Source organism: Apis cerana, linkage group LG8 (assembly GCF_029169275.1).
Source record: "Apis cerana isolate GH-2021 linkage group LG8, AcerK_1.0, whole genome shotgun sequence".
Taxonomy (NCBI): Eukaryota; Metazoa; Arthropoda; class Insecta; order Hymenoptera; family Apidae; genus Apis; species Apis cerana.
The window spans coordinates 7,558,984-7,581,741 of NC_083859.1; the positions used below are offsets into that span (position 1 = coordinate 7,558,984).

The 22,758-nt window shown below is 28.8% G+C and overlaps 2 protein-coding genes and 2 long non-coding RNA genes across 5 annotated transcripts; 3 read left to right on the top strand and 1 right to left on the bottom strand.

The window, feature by feature from the left end:
• Positions 1–827: 827 nt before the first annotated feature.
• Positions 828–3,960, top strand: LOC108003874 (putative histone-lysine N-methyltransferase 1). Its single transcript, XM_017066418.2, has 3 exons — positions 828–2,927; positions 3,008–3,209; positions 3,330–3,960. Exons 1-3 carry the CDS (start codon positions 828–830, stop codon positions 3,605–3,607), a joined length of 2,580 nt encoding a protein of 859 aa, XP_016921907.1. The 3' UTR covers positions 3,608–3,960.
• Positions 3,961–5,046: 1,086 nt separating this feature from the next.
• On the top strand, positions 5,047–7,274 carry LOC108003924 (DNA-binding protein Ets97D). Of its 2 annotated transcripts, none has more exons than XM_062078552.1 (6): positions 5,047–5,314; positions 5,488–5,825; positions 5,890–6,040; positions 6,124–6,200; positions 6,278–6,512; positions 6,591–7,274. In XM_062078552.1, the coding sequence occupies exons 2-6, from the start codon at positions 5,559–5,561 to the stop codon at positions 7,106–7,108; spliced, it is 1,248 nt and encodes a 415-aa protein (XP_061934536.1). In that variant the 5' UTR covers positions 5,047–5,314; positions 5,488–5,558; the 3' UTR covers positions 7,109–7,274. The 2 variants fall into 2 exon arrangements, with proteins under 2 accessions (XP_061934536.1, XP_016922006.2); XM_017066517.3 differs by having other exon boundaries at positions 5,528–5,825.
• An 825-nt stretch (positions 7,275–8,099) lies between these two features.
• LOC133666584 (uncharacterized) lies at positions 8,100–16,311 on the bottom strand. The gene is made up of 3 exons (XR_009830918.1): positions 15,307–16,311; positions 10,228–10,466; positions 8,100–10,081 (listed from the first exon to the last, which is right to left on the bottom strand). It is a non-coding gene; the product is annotated as an uncharacterized LOC133666584 (long non-coding RNA).
• A 4,264-nt stretch (positions 16,312–20,575) lies between these two features.
• Positions 20,576–22,735, top strand: LOC133666585 (uncharacterized). The gene is made up of 2 exons (XR_009830919.1): positions 20,576–21,277; positions 21,350–22,735. It is a non-coding gene; the product is annotated as an uncharacterized LOC133666585 (long non-coding RNA).
• The last annotated feature ends 23 nt before the right edge of the window (positions 22,736–22,758 follow it).

Here is a 22,758-nt window from a genome sequence, read left to right on the forward strand (position 1 = left end):
ATAAAATTGTTTCTGATTGAATTTAATATTAATACACATATACACTCAAGAAGAGAATATAATTATCTTAATAATGTCTTAATAAAAATTTTTTTAAATTTTTCATGTATATTTATATATATTTATTTTAATTATCTAATGAAATGAATAGTAATCTCAATATAAAAAACAAATTTATTATCAGCAATACCAACTGTCATCATACTAATTTCTATATTTTATTCAACAGATTAAGTTACCAAATATGAACAATGTTTTATGAATAAATCTAAAAAAAAATATTTTAATTTTAAATATGAAATAATAATATAGTATTATAATTAGTATTTTTCCCATTACTATAAATTATTATTTTAATAAAAATTAATATATTATTGAAAATTAGAATAAAAAATAAATAATAATTATTTTACAATTGAAATTTTACAAATGTTTAAATGTTTAATAAAATTTAAAATTTATCATGAAATATATATTAAAAAAAAACTATCTTTGACTAAATATTTAATATATATTTATTATTAAATAATTTTCAAAACACAAAGTAGATGGCAATGAATTTCGATACAGGATGTCCCGTTTTATGTAAAGCGGTTGATTCTAGTTATATTCGCCGCATTTCAATTAAATTTTTGAATGAAAGTTAATTGTGCGATAAAAAATAATTTCTTATCATATAAATAATGGTGTATTGTAAAAAATAAGTATTCATTGTTACTAGGTTAAGTGCAACATATTTCAAAACGTGATTATATAATTTAAAATTTTTGTTTATTTATTATACGCGGAATTTCATAAGTCTTTGAAATTCTGAGAATTAAATATAAATGGATTCTCTACATCCGCCACCTTTAAAAAAATATCGTAGAGTAACAGATATTAATATTCCTGTCTTAGAATGCAAACGGGAATTTAATTTACCTCACAAATTTCCAAGCATGATTAATTCATCCAAATGTAATTTTATACCAAAAGATTGTAAACAAATTACTATTACTAATACAGAAGTACATAATAGTTTGAATGGATTAAATACTAAAAAGACATTGGCTACAAGTGGTATAAAGAAATTGAGAGTAAAAACAAGAGATGGTAAAGATTTAGGAGAAGTTAAAGTACAATTTTTGCCTCAAAAAAACATATTAAATACTCAAAAGATTATTCATAATCAAGAGATTAAAAATTATAAAAAAAATAATGCTGTTAATTTTCCTGTAGCTTCAAAAGATAATATTAATGGATTATTGAAGTCATTGGGATCTGTATCATATGATAGAGATTTACAGAAATTTCCTACAGAAGCACAACATTGTGATGTAGAATCACAATTCATTGTAAAAACTATAACTCCTAGAGAATTATCAATAGCTATTAATAAGAAATCAGCTGAAATTCAAAATAAAAATAAAAGTATATCTAAGAAACAATATATTTTAACCAAAGTAAATGAAATAAGTGAAAATGACAAACTATTATTATTAAGTGAGAATGGACATAAATCATTATATGATAATTCAATTGCTCCAAAAACTATGCAATTAGTAAATAATAATATAACATCAATAAACAAAGAAAAAAATGAAGCTTCATTTAAAAAAGAGGAATGTATTTTCAAAAATTATAAAAAGAATATAATGAATAGAAATAATAATATAATTATAGAACCAGAAATCTTAAAAAAAACAAATATATCAAATCTTAAAAATTCAATGACCCAATTAGCAGAATCAAAATTTCCTCTAGTAAAATGTGAAAAGTTATCAGTTTCTAAAACTAAAGTTAATGTCAATAAGATCTCTTTGAAAGCAACTGATAAAAAACAATGTTCTAATTTAAATATAGATAACTGTTCTAATGTTTTCTCTTCCAAAAAAACCTTTAAATCAAATAATAATATATGTAATTCAAGAATTAATGAAAACAAAAAATATAAAACTATTATGAAAAATGGTACAAATATTGTACAGAAAAACTTTAATAATAAAATTAACGATTGCAATGAAGACGATGTTATAATCATATGTGAAAAAAATGCAACTTCTAATAATATAAAACAATATTCTAATAATACACAAAAAGAAAATTATATCCCTGTAAATAATAAAAATATAGATAAAAAAGCTCAAAGTATATTTAATGAAGTAAATAATAAGTTAGATCTTTATGAAAACAGAACAATTTGTAACAGTGATAATATATTAAATAATGATTCTAAATTTGATGAAACAAATGTTAAAGAGATTAATGATAACATGAAAAAAGAAAAATTATTAGAATGTTTAAATGTAATTAAAGAAGCACTGACTAGTGTAAAAGATGAAGAATTACAAATTAAAGCTTTAAATGCTCTTGCAGAATGTGGCATAGGTATAGCAAAACAAATTCCAATTACTCCACTTGAAAAATTAAAAACAGTTCATGATTCTCAAATTCAAACTGATGTATTTGGACTTCTTGATATGAAAAGTTTTATATTAGTGAAAGAAGATATGCCTGCTCTAGAAAGAATAAAACAAATAGAACATTCAACTGTTGATTTTCTTCCTATTATAAAAGAAGTACAAACTCAAACAGAAGTACAAATACAACCTAAAACTAAACAAAATAATAATATGGATTTAATCCCTACATGGTCTTCAATATCTTTACAAGATACATTAAATTTAGAAGATTATTTTAATAAACACTTTAATGACAATAATGATATAAACAGAATAAAAAAAATATTATCAACACCACATTATTTATATAAAAAAGTCTCTGTGCAAATAGAAAAAGATTATGAAGAAATGCAGCATTGGGATAATAGTGGGATGTTAAATATACATCGAGCAGTACTAAATAATCAACTGTATGAGCTGCAAAGACTATTATTAATTTTAAAAGCATCAAAAACTAATATTGATGTATTAACAGAAGATGGAATGGTAAATTCATATTTATTTATTAAGATAATTAATATAAAACAGAAAAAAAACTCTTTCATATTTATTATAAATGTTTTCAGACAAGTTTGGAATTGGCAATTAAGTGCAATGCATCTAATGATATAGTAGATCTTTTATTAAAAGCTGGAGCAAAACCAATATCATTAGAACTTCTTCATGAATCTGCAGTAATCATAGCTAGTAAACAATCATCTCCATTTTTATTATTGTTATTAAATTATGTAATAGATCCTCAGCTACTTAATCGAGTGGATTCATTAGGTAAATACCATAATGAAATAAATCAAAATGTTGAATCTTCAATTCTTTTATTTTGCGTTTTTAAAAAATAGTGCATTATTATGAATCAAAATTGATGATTTGTAATTGTGTATTTTTAAGGAATGGCTCCATTGCACTATTGTGCATTAAATGGCTACATAGATGGAATTAATGCCTTAATAAAAGGTGGAGCAGAAGTGAATCTAAAGGATAATCGTTCAGGAAGAACACCATTTTTTCATGCTCTTGAAAATAATCATGTATCAGTAGCGCAAAAGTTATTAGAATATGGCGCTATTGCGGATTTACCAAACTTTTCCGGACAATCTGTTCTAACTTTAGTGGACGAAACGAAAAGTTTTTTATTCAGGACTGCGCATAAGCAAATAGTAATTTAATTTTCAATGTTATGAGTTTATTTTAAATCTGAGAAAATTGTAAATGTTATTTTTTCATTTTATACATTCCTTTCCTGATTTGTTAATTCTTATTGTTCTATAAACTCTTTCTTTTCTATCTTTCTTTCTTTCTTTTATTTTTTTTATATAATAGAAATATTCTCAAATTTGAATTAACATAATTTTTGATAAATCTAATCTCATAATAATCACTGCCAATCATTGTAATTAAATATTTATTATTTCTTAAATTTTAATGGACTAATAACATCACAATTTTTATAAAAATGATAATTAAAAATATTTATTGTTCATATAAAAATTGAAATAATATATTCTAAAATTATACCAAATTAATTGTATATTACGCATATAATTATATCTTGATTTACTTGCGTCGTTAACTATTTATATCGTGAAATATATTGAAATATATATATATATAATATATATTTTTATATTATAATATATATTTTATTTATGAATATATATTAAATTGTATAAAATCATTTGAATTAATTAAAATTTTTATCATATAAATATGTAAAAACATATAAAATACCTACGTATTTTATATTCACTTACATTTGTTATTCTAATTATATAAATGTAGGCTATAATTGTATATTTTATTAGAAAAAATAATGTGTAAAACACATCAATATGTAAATATACAAGACATTTAAGATTTATTATTTTATAAAAATAACAACAAAAAAATGTTAACATTTATAAGAAAATGTTATAAAAAAAATTAAATATAAATGCACAAATAATTTGTATAATAATTTAATGTTATTTGTTTTACAAATATTATAGAGACCTCTGAAAATTTTTAGTATCTATAATGAAAAAAATACAATCATCCTTGAAAGAATATACTATAAAATATTTAATTTTTTTGTTATAGTTTTAACATTTGTTTTTTTTTTTTTTTAAAGTGAAGTATTTATCTGAATTATATATAATTTTATTTATTATCTATAAAAGAAAATAGATTTACTGTTTTAAGATTTATTGTTAATTAATTTATATATTATATATCTTTTCTTTCATTATCAATTATTAACGTAGTAGCATTTTCAAAAATTAATATTTTATACTTTATTTTTAACAATTTTTTTAATGATTGCATATGTATTAAGTTTTTATAATTTTTTTTTAAACTCATTTTTTTTTATATTGTTTAAACTCGTTGCAATATATAAATTTCTAAAATTTTCTGATTTTTTATTGCTTTATCAATAATAATGCTTAATTCATTTTATTATTATGGAAGAATTTTAAATAAATAAAAAAAAATTTAAATATAATTATAAAAATTTGAAACTAGTAACTTCTAGTAACTTAATTACTATATTAAAATGAAAGTTCAAGAAGAAAAAGAGGACAATGTTGCCAAATTTATTCTTATTCTGGTTTGTATCTAAATATACTGTAATAATATATAAGTAAATACTTATATGAGATTGCACTTTTACTACGGCGCAATCTACAAAGAAACTGGTTTCAAATTTGAGTCTGTGCATCTTAAATAATATACAGTTTGTGATCATGCACCTGTTACAAAATGTCTGTAACCTCATAAGAAGAGTGATTATTATTTTGTAAAGGTTAAAGTTCAATAATATTTATCTAACAGAATTTTAATAAATTCTATTTTATTCTCATGGATTTGGAAAGTAGACGAAAGAGTTCTGACAAGAGGTCAGTTTCTTTGAACTTTGCAAAACACATTACATTTGTTACAATGTTTTACTTTATTTTTATTTTTTTCTTTTGTTTTTTTTTTTTTACAATGATCTAATCATAATTAGAAATTTCAAATTTACTATGAATTTATTTTTACTTATTCTTAACACGAACTTATATATATTTAGTTTATAGTGTTGGGTATAAAAACTTGTTTATTATACATAGTTTTGACACAGACGACGATTCTGATTATGCTATGATAAAACGAATTAAAATGGAACCAGAAGCTATATTGTCCCAAGAAGATGATATAATGGCTCAATTACAACAAGAAAGTTCTGATTTAGAAGTAGAACCAAGTTTTGCATTAGAAGGCTCTGCAAATGGAGAAGATTGCAACGAAGGTGTTTTAATGCAACATATGGATATCAGAGAACCTCTTTCTACTTTACGAAATTTATTAGAACAAAGATTAGGAGTAGAGTTAACAGATTATGCTTTTTGGTTGCAAGATACGCAAATGGTAATAAATGTAATAAATTAATAGAATGAATTTAAATTTAATAAGCTTACATTTATTTTTTCAGTTAGAGAGTCATAAAAATTTAGTTGATCAATGTGTACAAGGAGAAGGATTAGTTCAAGTAAATGTTCAGATAAAAGCAACGCAGAGGAAAATAAATATAGTGGATGTTTTAAAACCTGCAGAAGATTATATAGAATTAGCAGAAAACAATGGTACATATTAATATACTTATTGAAAAAAAATTATAAATTATCAGTATATTATGATTCTTTAATATACATATTTTATGATTTAGCATCTACACCTATTAATGAAGATAATAAACGAAATGTCATAAGATGGTTGGTTGATCCACAATATAAAAAAGAACAGGTATAATATTTATAAAATTAAATATTAAATTTAATTGTAATTTATATCTTAACTAGACATTTGTATATATTATACAGGAACGGTTAAAAATTCCAGCTGATCCAAAAGAATGGACACAAACTCATGTTAAGCATTGGCTTCAGTGGGCAGTTAGACAGTTTAATTTAGCGTCAGTAAGATTAGCTGATTGGAACATCACAGGTCAACAATTGTGTAATCTCACCATGGAAGAATTTCAAGCTAAAGTACCTTTGGATCCAGGAGAAGTATTCTGGACACATTTAGAATTACTTCGAAAATGTAAATTTGTTGGTATGTATATTTATCAAAAAGTTAATATCAAATCAATAACAATAAAAAAAATATATAATTAATTACATGATATTATAGCTGTCCTTCAGAAAGATCCTCCAGTGTCACCTACAGAAAATAATATCGATAAAACTATTAAAGTTCGTAACCAGAAAATTACGAAATCACGACCAGTAGTGAACCAACAAACTCGAGTAGTTAGTGTTCCTTTGGAGAATATTGATGCTACGCCTATTACTATAGCAACTTCGAGTCGTTCAGTTAATAGTGGTCAAATACAGTTATGGCAATTCTTGTTGGAATTATTAACAGATCGTGAGCATAGAAGTGCTATTCAATGGGTTGGGACGGAAGGAGAGTTTAAGTTAAATCAACCGGAAGCAGTGGCGCAACTTTGGGGTGCACGTAAAAACAAACCATCAATGAATTATGAAAAATTAAGTCGCGCATTGCGTTATTACTATGATGGAGATATGATTTCCAAAGTGCATGGGAAACGATTTGTGTATAAGTTCGTATGCGATTTAAAACAAGTCTTAGGTTATTCAGCAGCAGAGTTGAGTAGATTGGTAGAAGAGGGCGCAAGATATTTCTGATGATATGCTATTTTTTTATGATTACAACGATTTTTATCATCATACTTCCGACATATTTTACATCGATCATTGTACATATTTAATATAAGATAAAAGAGAATTGATTATTGTTGAGACAATCTTGTACATCGAAATACAAAAATTAATATAATGATTAATATTAAAATTCTTTTGTGTTAATTAAATATATCCTTATTATATAAAACATACACCATTCATGATATTTTATTTAAAGAATTTATATGCAAAGAATAAAAATTATAACCTGATATATGATTCTAATGTATTACAATATTTAAGATCCAGAAAGCTAAAATGCATCTACAGAATATATATGTAAGGATTTTAATATGAATATAAGAATGTTAATATATTTATGGGATATTTTTGAAGAAAGATTTCTAGAAGTCGAACCAAACACAAAAATTAATATATGAAAACGTAATAGAAGTTTATTTGTTAAATTATAAACAATTTATAAATTCATGTTAAATGAAAAATATAACAAAACGGTTCTCTATATTTCGATTTCTCATTATCTAATAAAAATTTTAATTACTTATAACTTAATAAATAAATCTTAAATATTTTAATATATGAACTTTTGTGTTTCCTTAGTCTCTAGAATCGATCCTCTAAACGTGTCCCATTAATTTATTAACATTTTATATAAATGTATTTTTTACAGAGCTTTTTTTTTCATCATAAAATATCTCGTATTATATTAAATTATAATATTGAAGTAATATATATTCACAAGAAATTCTTTCAATTAACTTTCTAAGATGCATTATACAATAGTAGATAATTGACCTTGAATGTCGAGTCTCTTTAACATCCTCGTTCACAGAGCGTCGACGTTTCCGGCCGTTTTCTATCTCTGATGACTAGGACTGACTTTTGATCGGCAAAAGGCAGCACTCATCGCCAATACCAGAGAATCTAGCCTGTGAGATATCGGTCGCGACGTCACAAGTTAGGGTCTCAGGGGACCGGCGACGCGGCAGGCTTTACAATCAGCCCGCCCGCCATTGCCCTTTTTCTCATTTCATTTTTTCTCCCTTTTTATTCGCTTCTAATTGCACATACATCCATACACTTACATTTTCATGTAAGAGGAGGCATCACCTTTTATGGTTCTATTATCTCCTCGCCAATGTATATAATTATATTACAATTACTGGAAATATATAATGTAATAACTTATATAGTATCTATCATTTATGGTGGTAGATCTTCTTTGTTCTTCTTTAACAAAACTATATGCACTCAGCATACACGCAGTTATCAATATGCATATGTTTTGATAAATTTTGCGTATTTCTTTTTTCTTTTTCTTTTTTTTTTTTTTTTTTTTAGAGAAAAATATGATTATTATCTTCTTGATGATGCTGTTGAATGATGAAATGTTGCGGCGTCGACGACCGGGAAAGTTAGCAAGTTGTACAGTGGACTTCGTATATCGCGAATTTCCATTCCCTACTATACAACCTACTACCTCACCCAGGCATCGTCGCTAATGTAGTTGTTCTCTTCGTCATCATCCTCTCTATGGATATTTATAATTACGCTTCATAATAACGAGTTTATAACTCATATAAAATAAAAAAATTAACAATCTTGAAAATATCTTTAAAATCTTATTTAATCTTAAAATATAAAGTTTTAAATTAAATAATTTAATTAAATAATTTTATCATAATTTTATCAACAAACACATCTCGCTTTTTGTATTCTAAATAGTTTTTCGTTTTAATTTTGCAAAAATAGCATGCAATTCATTTTTTTGAAAATCAATCGATTGCTAAAACGAAATAGATAATATCACAGATAGATATTACTCTTTTCTTATTCTCTCGTCATAATTTTTTTATTGGTACTCTTTCTCTCTCTCTCTCTCTCTCTCTCTCTCTCTCTCTCTCTCTCTCTTTCGCTCTCTCTATTTCTTTCTATCTCTCACTCTCTTATTCTATCGAGAAAATTACTTGACAAGAAGTATATGCGTTGATAACCGGAAGTGCTGCGGGCTTTCAGGAGGGCAGAAGGGTGTGAAGGAGAAGGAGGAGGTTCCGTTGAAAAGCTTAAATGCTGGCCTGACTACATGTACCGGTAGATAGGAGCTTGCGGTATACATATAAAAAAGCCCACAAGTTCGGATCTACGGGTTAGTATCATCAAGTATAGCTGATAACGGCTATCACTGGATTGTTCCGCGCTGTATTCCTAACTTTCTTTTTCCTGCTTGCTTTTGTCCATTGAAAAGTACTGTAACCGCACCTGAAAATTAATGAAGAATTACTTTTGATTACATAATTAAATACATATATTTATTATTTCTATTTTTTTCAATGTTTCTTGACCAATAATGTTCATTTATCACCAAACTGAAGAAAAGAAAAATAAAAAGAGAATATTAATGAAATTAAAAGATTCGTTTAAGTCAATAAATTGACCATTAAAATCGTTGATTATTTAGTAAACTTATGACGACAATTTCATCATTTTTATCAAAAGATAACGAATACCGATAATTGTCAAACTCGTTGAAAATTAATAAACCTATTGAATGGATATTCAATAGGTTATATAAGGCATATTCTAAAATTATTATTTAGAAACAATATTCTTCATATCAAATTTCATATATTTCGAAGGTTCTTAGGTTCGAATTTCTCACGCATGAGATTCCCTGATTCGCCACGCCGTTGCCGGGTAGAGAGATCAGGAGGGCATAGAAAAAGAAGGCCGAGGCTATCCTATAAGAAACAAGACGAAGAAAAGGACGAAGAAGACGAAGAGAGGGAAGAAGAGCAAGAAGAATACAGGAGAGTAGGTAGAGAGTCGGGCGTTGTAAAAATCCCCTGCCTGCTTCGCTCGTAGACAGTTGAATGGCCTCTGCATTTCTCCTCACGCGGCCCTAAGGGATGTTAGGTACTGTTTCCAACTGACCGATTATGCTTTACGATCTGGACCCTGAAATACGTGCAATAAATTAATACATATTCCGGATTAACTGGTCACATTCTACTTAAGAACACAAAGTAACTTGGATATTCGATTATAAAGAGATCTCTTAATCTAATACTCATGCATAAGAAAATGAAAAATGTTAATTTTACCTTGAATATTGTTCAAAAACAAATTCATCGTGAATTTGAATTTTAAATCTCGAAGTTCCAAGTTTAGGAGAAAAGATTTAGGAGGAAAATTGAGATCATTCGTTGTGGACGGATCTTAAAGTCTGGAAGACGGTGAAGGATCTGGATGCAGAAGTAGTCAAGGGGGAATTATGTACGCTACATGAAAAGCTGCACCCCTCTCTAGATTCCTTGGCAATCGTTTCCTTTTTGGTCTCCATCTATCATAGAAAAAACAAAAAAAGAAAGAACTTTTAGTAACTAATAGTTAATTATATTAAGTTTCTTAAAAATGGCAAATCATCAATGAAAATTTCTCTTTCTAAATTCTACGTTTATTTCCTCTTCCAATGAAATCCTTTAAAAATTTGAATCTTATTCAAACTTTTATTTTAATATAATTATTAATTAATATTTCCTATATATATATATTTAAACCAAAATTTTTAAGACTAACTCGTTAAAATTGATAAAAATTTAACATGAATTTATAAATTTCAAAAGCTCGTGGGTAAGAGCTCGTGCAATCATCAAGTCAGTTGGTACGACTGAAACAACCGTAAAAGTAACAGGAAGATAAGAGGATCAGAGGCCTCTTCTCGCTCGGTTTTTCTTTCTTGGGAGACAGAGAATAGAAAGCTCCAGGGGCAAAAGAGGATAAGAGGAGGGGAAGAGAAAAGAAAGGAAGTTAAGCGAAGAGAAGAGAAAGGAAAAGAGAAGGGAACATACGAAGAAGCGGAGTGGTATGGTCCCGAGGACAAGGAGGAGTGACGCGGGGGCAGAGACGCAATCACAGGGGCGTTGAATTAGGGAAGCATCGAAGGGAGTAGTAGTGGGGTATCGAGGGGTCGGGGAAGGGAGAAGAGTCGACGGTGGAGGACCGGGGTCACCGCCATATTATATTTAGCGAGACACAGTCGTGTGAATGAACTGCATATCCCAGGGCCGAACACATACACATATATATTTTATCATTAATATTTTTGAAATAATTCTTTCAAATCGATATTTTATACTTATCTAATCTCTCCCCTTTCGTTCTAAAAAATAGGTAAGATTATAGATATTCAAACAAATTTGTATCCTACAGTTCATAATCAAATAATGGATATCATGTATTTCCATCATAATTTTTAAGGTGACAATCTTTCACAAGATAATTGAAATATTGTTACAAATGTATTTCAGAAAAGAATCAGAAGGCAAAAAAGAATTTAATAGTTTATGATGTGAAACAGTACAAAAAGCAATATTAGAGTTAAAAGGAAATATATTTCTGTAAGAAATTATGTAATAAAGTAAGAAATAATAAAAATATAATACTGATGCGTTTGAGCATCATCAATCTAATAGCATGAAAAAGAATGAAATATGTATTTTTCTTGTTTTATTTTCTCATAAAGTTTCATAAAAATATTCATGTGAATTCCAGTAATATTGGTCAGTTAGTAATTGGTAGCACAGACTCGGTTTTCAACACGCAATCCTTTATCTCTACTGATATATTTTCACTTCGACTCGCTTCGCGGAATGAAACACTAGCTGAGTGAACAATGAACGTTCACGGAATATATAAATGTGTATATATGTGTACATATATATATATATATATATATATATCGATGCTTTTTAATAAAGAAATTGATGACGAAAAACAAATATTTCCTATCCACGAACATTGTAAATTTTTTTCATTAAAAAATATACCAATCTTTATCAATATTTTTATTTTTTAATAGCTGATAAAATGAATGAAGTCAATCATTATTACAAATTTTTCATCATCCTTACTTCTAGTAGGATATTTTTCCTTTACAATTTCTTCGTTTTGCAACAAGAAAATTAATATCTATTCCTTTTCAAATTTTGGTCAACAATTTAAAGAGCAAATCTTTTCAAATCTTTCCTCATTTTGTATTACATTACATGTATATTTATCACAACGTTTCTCCAAATTTAGATCGCAATAATTGATAATTTATATCAAGAAATACTTTATTAAGAATTAAATTTAATGAAGATTAAATGAATTACTGAATTCGATCAAAGAGAGAATATAATACAGGTAAGTACACATATAAAAAAAATCGAACGCTGACTGTAAATTACTGGCATGAAGTTAATTACATAGATCGACACAGATTCCTTTCCATTGTCAACGGCAACTCGTCGCTATGACTATAAAAATATAGCTACAGTGGAGATAGATTTCCTCACGAACCGCAAGAAATCCGTGAAAAGAAAAAATAAAAAGAAGAGAAGCGAAGAGAAGAGTAAAAGAAGAGAAGAAGAAACGTTCCCATAGCAACACGATATCAGATGTTGTTTTTTAGATATGTATAATCAATATGCATGTGCATTATACATACAGATGTACACAAATTGTAAAAAAAATATTTACAAAGTTAAAAAATGATATATATAATGATACAATGGTACGTAAATGAAAAAATGTAATTATATTCCATGTAAGAGAAAAATGCTTGCACCCTTTATTTGAAAAATCAAAATCTTTGAATAAAATTAAGCTCCATTGTTATCTATCTCATTAATATTATACGGAGAAAAATTAATAAATTAATTTGTATAAATTTATTAACAAGTATAAATGTTTCAAGAAATAAAGGAATGAATAAAATGAATAAAATCTTTTTTGTGAACAGTACTATAATATAAAAATAATATCGAAAGCACGTCTTAAAAAATGAATACACAGAATAATAAACAAAAGTTAGTGAAAATGTATAAGAAGATTGAACGAAACGATAATCGATTTAACCCGTTGAAAAGCGAATCGACCTTCCTCGGTCAGAACAGGTGGAATATCTGCACGCGCGTCCTCCATCTTGAAAAAGAATCAACATGACTCAACAATTCTCCAAAACAATCATTTATCATCAGTTATATCATCAGAAAAAAGGATCAATTAGATATAATAGTATAAATTTAATTTTATGTGTAGATACGTAAAGGAAATAACTCTAATAATTCACTTTTTCAACATACCATGTATCTTTATCCAATTTCATCTAAGAATAATAAAAGGCGGGAATAAAAGGAATTCTCTTATGCTAACATTTACTTCCCCTTTTCTTGAGAATTCTTTCGTTAACTAGGCGAATAAATAAAGAGAGATTCTTGCCAAAAGTATGAAAGAAACAAAGGGGAACGAGTGGTGAAGGAACCGCGAAGAAACACCGACTAGGCGCATTTGAATATCTTGCGAACTTGCATCGGCCGAGAACTGGTCAATCCTGTCCTGCGGGAACAAGAGCTGCGAACCAAGGAAAAAGGACGCGTCTGATGGCGTATTCGCCTTCGGTTGCAGCTCGGCGAGCATCCAGCCGATTTGGACCAGCGGCCAATGCAACTGGACTGCCGTTATAATGCACTTGGTCTCTGTCTTGGACCACCATCTGCCTTCCCTATGCTCCAATCAATTTTCAATACTTTCAACAAACATTCCATCCAATGAATGAAAAGAATTTTTAAATTCTTTCATTGCTGAATTCTTATCGGACGTTTTCACAGCAAATATAAAAGATAGTTCCATCGATGAAAATTTCTTAATTCTTCTACAGAAATATAATAATCCTATGTTCAAGCATGATCACGTAATAGAATTAAAACCTTGTTTTCTAATATGTCTAAAATATGCCCGATATTCTAAAATAAATGTAACGAAATAAATTAGAGGAATTAGAATCCTGGAGAATTTTAATCGGATTTCGATTTATCAATTAGATATTGATAAATTGTTGAAAACTTGTGCAAAAGGATACAACCAATGTTATCGTTAAGAACGAGACGTAGAGAGAGAGAAAGAGAGATTGAATGACTGAATGGAGGAAGGGAGAGGCCCAGATGGAGAGGGGGATGAGAGGTTTCTAGGAGGGGGTGAGGAAGGGATGGAAAAAAGGGACACCATGGCTCGATTTAGTACTCCCATACGCCTATCTCCGCCCACCACATAGAACAAACCAACCAATGACCGGCATGCGTTCTACTAGAGACTGACTAGATCGAACGCACACTGCGTGCATTCTCTCCCTCTCCTCTCTCGACTCACGAATTATGGGCCTGGATGGGTATTCTGTACAGAATAGGTAGCTTGCCTCTTGGAAAGATATCGACGATCAAATCGATTCGATACGTTGCTCTTGTCGCTTGAATATTTTTCGAAATTCTCCGTTTTTCTTTTCTTTATCTCTCTTCTGATAAATTTTTTATTTCAAATTTTATTCGAATAATTAGATAGATAATCTAAAAAAAAAAGAAAGAAAAAAGAAAATGACCGTTATATATAATTCTAGAATAAACGAGGACTTTGGAATGAAATGTATCTAAAATAAAATTTAAAAAATGAACAAATGAAATAAGATTTTTCCTTCCAACTAAATCGGTGACAACAAACAAACAAATTGGAACAAGGTCGGTCTTCTCTGATTCGATGAATTAATATTTCGATTAAATCGCTCGAGCACATTTTCATTTATTCGTATCTATTGCTACGATTAAATTGTCATAAGGAAATTCTGATTGTGATATCAGAATCCAAATTCATATCTGCTTGCGTAACTTTCAACCGACGTCAGATAAGATTACGTTTTATCGATAGAAAAATGCCGCAATAAATTTGAAAGAGAAAAAAATTGTACGATCGAATCGATAAAAATACATAGTTGTGTAAATTGCAAAAAGATCAATTATTTTTTTCTTACGACGAACGTCAATGAAATTAGCAAATCCGGGCTTATCAACTGATAATACGTTATCTCTTTATAGAAGTTTCAACCATTATTTCAACCAGTAGCGCAAAATATCTGCTTACGCTTGCGTATTCCGTTGTTTATAAAATAACAAGCCGGATTTTAAGACGTAAATTTTAGAAAGATTTTTGACGACATTCAGTCATCGATTTTTACAAAAAAGAAAAAAATTATTTCACTAATCATTCCTAAAAGTTTCAATTCACGATTAAACAATGATGAACAGATGTAATAGATTCTTTGAAAGTTTCACCGGCACCATGAACTATCAATTATGTATAATTTCAATTACCTGCGACCAAATCATGAACTAATTATCGATGACCTTGAACTGGATGTTGCGAATCAGTACCAATTAACGCTATGTCACTATCTGGGAATATCTGTCGAGTCGCGTTAATTACATGCGACTTAAACACACGGATAGTCCGACAGGTGTAACACAACACCACAAGATTGTGGCTCATTGTCAATGCCAGATAAGTACCTCCATACTCATTCTACGGAACTTCTTCTCAACATTACCGTTATTTCCAAGAACATCTTTCTCGCGATCAATTTCTTAGATCAATTGTGATAAAATGAAGATTTCAGGCTTGTGAGCATGTTCCTTTAAATGATTTCTATGAAATTTTTTATATATATAGGGAAATTTCGAAGATGACTCGCTCATTTTTCAAAATAATCAGCGCACCATAAAGTTAACTGATATCTAAACAAGAGAAATAAATATATTTGTGAATGTAAATACGTGTAGTATAATATTAAAGAATAAAACAAAAAATAATCATAATTTTGAGAAAAAAAATTGAATACCATCTATGAAGTTATTTTATCCGGAGTAAGATCCTTGCTTCAGGGTGTGATAGATCAATTAAAAAAAAATAAATGAATATAAAATAAATCCAATGAAACAAAAAATTATTACCTTTTTTTTTTTGGATAAAACATTTCCACACTGTGTGTATATATTCAAAAATTTTGAACATTCTTCATGAAATTGTTTCTTATAAATCAAACATGAAATCAATCGTCTTTTTTTAATTACATTTCTGATTATACTATTTCTCATATTTCATGTATTTAGTATTGTCGTCTTTTTTTCCGGAAATTTCATCATTTTTATTATAGAGAAAAATTTGAAAGAAGGCATTATATCCTGCTTAAGTTTGTTTAATTTTTTTTTAAATCTTTTGTTTTCTTTTCCTTTTTGAAATTTCAATTGCAAATTTCTTTTTTTCAATAATTCTTCTTTTATCAATGTTTTCAGAAGGTGTTAAAATGATAAATAATCTGTTTTATATTTCTTGATTTGCTAAACTGTATAAATTGAGATACTGGAAATTAGATTAATCTGATTCGATAATATCATAATATAATATTCATAATATAATTTATTATCTTTGTTATAGATAATTTTATAACATTTATAATATGTTGTTCTAGTCGTTAACATTTATAATCAATCACATTAACAATTATTCTCTAATTTCGTTAATAATTATAAAATATTTCTGATATGTCATTCTAATCGTTGTTCTAATAGTTCTTTTTCATTTAAGAAAGTGTATCTAGAATGGCATCTTAAACTAGGTGTGTATATTTTTATACTTTAGATTTTTTTATGGGTTATTTATCCCATAAAAAACCAAGCCATCTAATCCGAAAGTCAAAGGATGATAATTCATTTGATTTTTTCAATAACAAAATGATAATATTTCATCATACGAACATAAACATAACCTCTGAACGTTGTATTAACACATATCATTTTAAAAAAATCATTCACATACTTTTCGGTAAAATAAATTGTAATTTAAAAAAGTTTACGATATACAATTTTTATATTACATATAATTTACTTGATTTTTCGATTAAAAACAAACAAAAAAAAATAATAGTTAATGCATTTTGTATATACAATACAACGTTAGTCAACGTTTTATCAAAAACAAGTTAAAATCAGAACGTTTTATAACTTCCGCAAAATCGAGTCATAACTTCCATTTCACGCACAAGGCCACTTCACTCGAAATTACCCTATTATCTATAAATATCATCATTTTATATCTATCGGGATGATATCACTGTAGATGTACTTGATGTAAAATGTTTTTATCTATAAATTTTGTTAAAATTGATAAAGATATTGCATTAAAAATAATTTATAGATAAATAGAAGATAAAATTATCTGAAAGATATAATAGCAGAACGTTACCATCATTTCCTGTCTAATAAGAGAGATAAATACGTCATGTGAAGAAAAAACAATGGTCAAAAATGATGTATCATCGGAAAGAGGGCACTCACGAATACAATTCACGAATCACGTGATATTTTTTCTTGGAGAAAAAAAATATATAATCACGTAATCTTTATGTGATCATTGAATACCATTAAACCATTCTCCCCTAATTTTAAAATTATCATTATTATTATTTATAATTAAACTTTTTATAATTCAAAACTTATTCCAGAGATAACTTATTACACGATTATCAATTATAAAGTGACTAATGCAATTGAAATTTGAGAAAAACAAAAAACGAAAAAGATATCATATATCACGTTTGTTTTTTTTTTTTTTTAATGATTAATAGACATGTGATGAAAACATAAGGTGTTAATATCAATTACACTGACCTATCCAATAGCCGGCTAGATGAGAGTAGCCATGCGTGTACCCATGAGCGAGTAAATCGTGGCATTGCACGTTGCACCGGTTGCAACGAGGCGTTGCACGCTGCGTGCCGCGCACGGGGAACACGCAAGCAAGGAACAAGGCTTGCGCCAGACAGTCTGTTGCACAACTTAGGTATTGATCTTGGCCGGAACTAGTTTCCGTTTCCGTCTTCTCTTCCTGGCGTTTCGCCGCTTATTTCAACTCAATTCAGGGAAACCTATCAGCTAAGTTGCAATTTCTAATCCTTCATCAAATTATAGAAAAATTTAAAAAATTAAAAAAAAAATAGATGATTTCCAGACAAGTTTTTAATAAATTTTAAAATCAAATAGAAATTATCGAGACAGATTATTATAAATCGATTATAATTATTATTACATTTGATTTCGGTTTTAAAGACGATCATCGCGCCATCTATAAAATTGTTTTAATTACGTCTACGTTTCCTAGGTTTTTTCTTATAATTAATCGAATGTGATGAGCGTGTTTATAAGTTTAATTAATTAATAGTACGATCCCTTATCTTCGAAATGGTTTCTAGTTCCGGTTCGCATTTTTTCGGTTCGCCATTCGTTTTTCATTCGCGAACAATCGAGCTGCAACGAGGAGACCGCAGGAGTACATTGCACCGGTGGGGTATTGATCTCGCTCGCGAGTGTCTTTTTTTGGTTCCTGTGCCCTCTTATGCGAGCTTCCTTTTTAAACTTTCAATCCTCGATCCTTGCCCTACCTTACCGACTGCGAAAAACATAAAAAATTTGATTTTTCTTATCCGATCAAACTCTTGTCGATCAAATTTCGTCGTTTATTATTTTTATATAGTATTATCAATTAAGATACTAGATATAAGTTTTACTATCTTCAAAAATATTAATTTAGAGAAATTGAATATTTGCTATAATGTAAAATATTTCTTAATCGAGTTTTGATTTAAGAAAAAATTCATTTATGTATATCTATATGTTCATATTTTATAAAAAATCGTTACTATAATAGACAAAATATACAAAAGTTATTTCATAAAAAACAAGTCTAAAAATTTCTTCAAAACGTGTTCTTTTTTGCATGAAACAATCACTAATGATAAGTTATCGAAACTAACAATAATCAAACAGTTGCTGTGAGTTGCTAGAATAAATATGATAAATCTCCAATTCCCGCGCATTTATCAGTCTTCCAGCTTTCTGTTCTTTTTTCCCCTCTTATTTTGCTACAGTCAGAACACGTTGATTTCATCGATCTATGCCACGTAAAGAAAAAGAAATAAAAAAAAAAACAAACACAGAAAAAGACAAACACGTTAAATATAATAATAATACCGTTAACACTAAAATAAATATAAAAAAGATCGTAACAATAAAATTATGACAATCAATGACATTGAAATATATTTCTTTGTTCAATATATAAATAATTTTAAATGTTTCATTATAATTTAAAAGTGTAGACATTTTTCAAACAAGAATAGAAATTACTTAAATATAATTCTGCTAACATAATCTGTTAGAAAATCGCTCAGTAGAAACGCGCCATTTCAATATGGCGTCAGTTGAATAGAATTTGAAATAATTGTCTTGTATTTAGCATAATTGTCTCGTAAAAAATAATGATCTGTTTTTGAAACTGAAATTATTAACTAATGAATTACAATTTTAAATAATAAATAATAAATTTTTCTTACATAATATTTTAAATCGTGATACAATTTTTTCTTTGTTATCTTTTATGCTATGATTTGAAATAAAATATTATAATTCGAAGAATGTGTAATGTTTTTAGAAAAAAAAGCTGTGTCGATATTTTTTAATATGAAAAATGAAATGAAGAGTGAAATATTACGGATATGTTGATTATTTCTAGTCACTCTTTATCTTTATTATTTAGAAAAGAAATTAAATTATGTTTTGTAAATACTTTTTCAGATTTTAACTATATTGTATTCTCAACGAAATTTAATTTAAAAAATTAAAAATGATTTATTTATATTTGAAGAAATATGAAATGGTTTCTATTTTAATCTTATTTGGATGTCACCGGAATAACCATAGCAACAGTTTTGAAAAGAAGATTATGATCTTTTCATCCATAAATACAAAATCGATTACAATTGCACATCTTAAACAAAACTTCTACTGTTTAAAAATGAAAAATTCAATTTTTAATTGAAAGAAAGAACATTAGCATTGATATAACTACATATATTTCTCTTAGAAACATCTTCGCCGCCTCAGACCTGTCAAAACGTGCGCATGCGTCGAAGAGGGAAATGAAACAACAGAGAATGTCATTGACCCCGAGTGCATGTATCTAACAAGAGGTTAAGGTTAATTTTATCGCTCTATGGCGAAAAATACTTCCTTCCTCTATCGATGTAGAATTCTACATACTGCATCAAAAGAAAAGTTGTTGATCCTTCATCTTCTATAAATAATATAACTATGTTCGATAATTTATCCACAGATATATATATATATTATAATCCGATATCTAAATTTTTCATGGAATAAAAATAATGGTTTCCAATCATATATTTCGTCTTAATTTATAAAAATTATTAAAAATGATTGAAAATTAAAAATATTTTAGATAAATAATTAAAGATATTATATGGATAATCAAAAGCTATATGATTAGACAAATTCGTTAGATTTACAATTCTGTTAAATAGTGTTAAGAAACTAATACATGGAAGTATTGATTCCTTTTCAAAAGATTCAAACTTTTTCGTAAAAAATATTAAAGATATTTTTGAAAGTAAAAAATTAATATATATATAAGATAAATACTTGAAATACAATTGAATTCCATGATAAAAATTTCTGAAAAATAATTTATTTTATATATAACGTTCAATATCACGCGTAATGAATTCGAAACTGAATATATATTAATTTGCACCAATTGTTTATTGTTAAAATTAAAATTTCCGGTCATTCCGCAAGTATAATATAATATAATCTATTGAAAATCCTGGTACCAATTATATTCATGATCATTTTCAATGATTAAATAATATCTTGTATTTTTCAATTTTTACTTACCCTTGAAATCGTTGATTCCGCTTCTCCAATAATTATTCCCATCGATTACACCAAATAAGTATCCCAAACTTGTGATTTTTTAGCACGTCCGCTACACTGTGGATACACTGCACTTACACATTCGTCACAATGCACAATTAAGAAAAACCACGGTCTCTAGATCCAAAAAGAGACGAGAAAACACTTTCCACTTTGCTAGACACCCGCGTCACTCATTGGAAGATTCCATATCATCTTTTCATCACCGCTCACAGTCGCGAATCGCGAGACCGCTTTCATGGAAAATCGAATTCAAGAAAATTCTTAACCTCGTCATCCTCTGAAATTGTTTCAGAAAAATAAGATGCATCTAAGAAATAATTCTAGAAATTTTCCTACAAATTAGATGATAAATATTCAGATGTCTTGGATTTTTGTCTCAGATACCGGAAATATCTTTGAAATATATGATCGTATTGGAATTCACTCCTTGAACACCATATTTTTGTTAACCAAATTAATTGCAAAGCAACTCGAAATATCACAAAAGAAATGATACGTAAGTATAATTAAAAACGAAGAAATCATAAAAAAACATCGTATGATGGAACACATATTCATTTTTTCAAAGATATAACTGCGTTAGAAGTGAACTTCGTCAATGACAGCGACAGACTGCGTGCCGTGGGACGCCAGCTGAACCAGCGAACGAACCCAGACATGGACGGTGGAACGAGGACGGGAGGAACGGAGGAACGAGCGAAACAGCGGACTATCAAGCTTGCACCTTTGCTCCCCGACAACGATCAACCGCGATCCCGGCTGCACTTGGTGTTCCACACGCGTCGGCCCTCACATCATCTTTTTCATAGGGGGCTCGAGGGACGGGGAGAAGAGGGTGCTGCTTACCCGGTACACCGGGGATTTCATTGGCCCCCGCATGATGCAATACACTCTGTCGAGATGAATCTTCACAGATCCTATAAACCTGCAACACGGATTGTTTAAAGATGATATAGAGAATTTACAATGAAGCAATAAGACGAGAGAATATATGATTTTTGTTCTAGAATTACGTAGCTGTAGATACCATACAAGGATAAAGAAGGAAAGTCTCATCCTACTTCCGGAGACGAGGTCGAAGTATTTCGTGCGGAAAAACCGAACGACGGGGTCAGACGACCGGGTTCAGTGACACGGAGAGAATTTGCTTTTCCGTGAGGGTGGAAAGTGGAGGAACAGAAACGGAGATTGAGAGGGGATGGCTATTGAATTGGCTGGACGGAGAAGTTAGCAGGAAAGAAAACTCGATAGGATAAACGTACTTACACGCTAGCACGAATTCGGCGCGAAGGAGAACGAAAACGAAGCTGAACGTTCGTATAGTTGCAGAGAGCTTCGAGGTTGTCTCGGAGACGCACATGGTTACCTCCTTTCTCTTTCTCTCGCCCTTTTTCTTTCTCTATCTAGTCTTTGCCCTCTCACCCTCTTTCAGTCAGTGGTCTGTCGCGTTCCGTCTCTGTTTCTCGCAGCTCTCCGTTTAGGCCGTGCGAAATTCAGTGCCAGTGGCGTAACCAGTGGGGGACCATCGACCCCACTCTACATTGCTATAGTCTAACTCTTACCCCTCCCTCGTGCAGCTGGCCAGCGTTGCCACTTGCCAATGGCGTTGCCAGCTCGTTGCAACCGAGTGGGAGACAGCCTCCTCCCCCCTGTTATCCCACCTAAGGTCGACTTAGAAAATCAGTCAACATGCGACGAAAATCCCGCCCGCCACATCGTTCCGACCCTAATTTTTAGCTATTTACTTGCCTTTTCTCTTAATGAGCAATACATAAGAACCTTTTAAAAGGAAACGAATAATTCTTTTTTAAAGGTTCAGAATCGAAAAAAAGAATATTTATATTATTCTATTTATCGAATGTACATTTTTTGAGCATTTTCTTTTGTAAAATTATTAAATTTTTATAAATTAAAATATATTCATATAGGAAATATATTCATATTCTTCAAATTAAATATTGCAATTACTTCATCCTA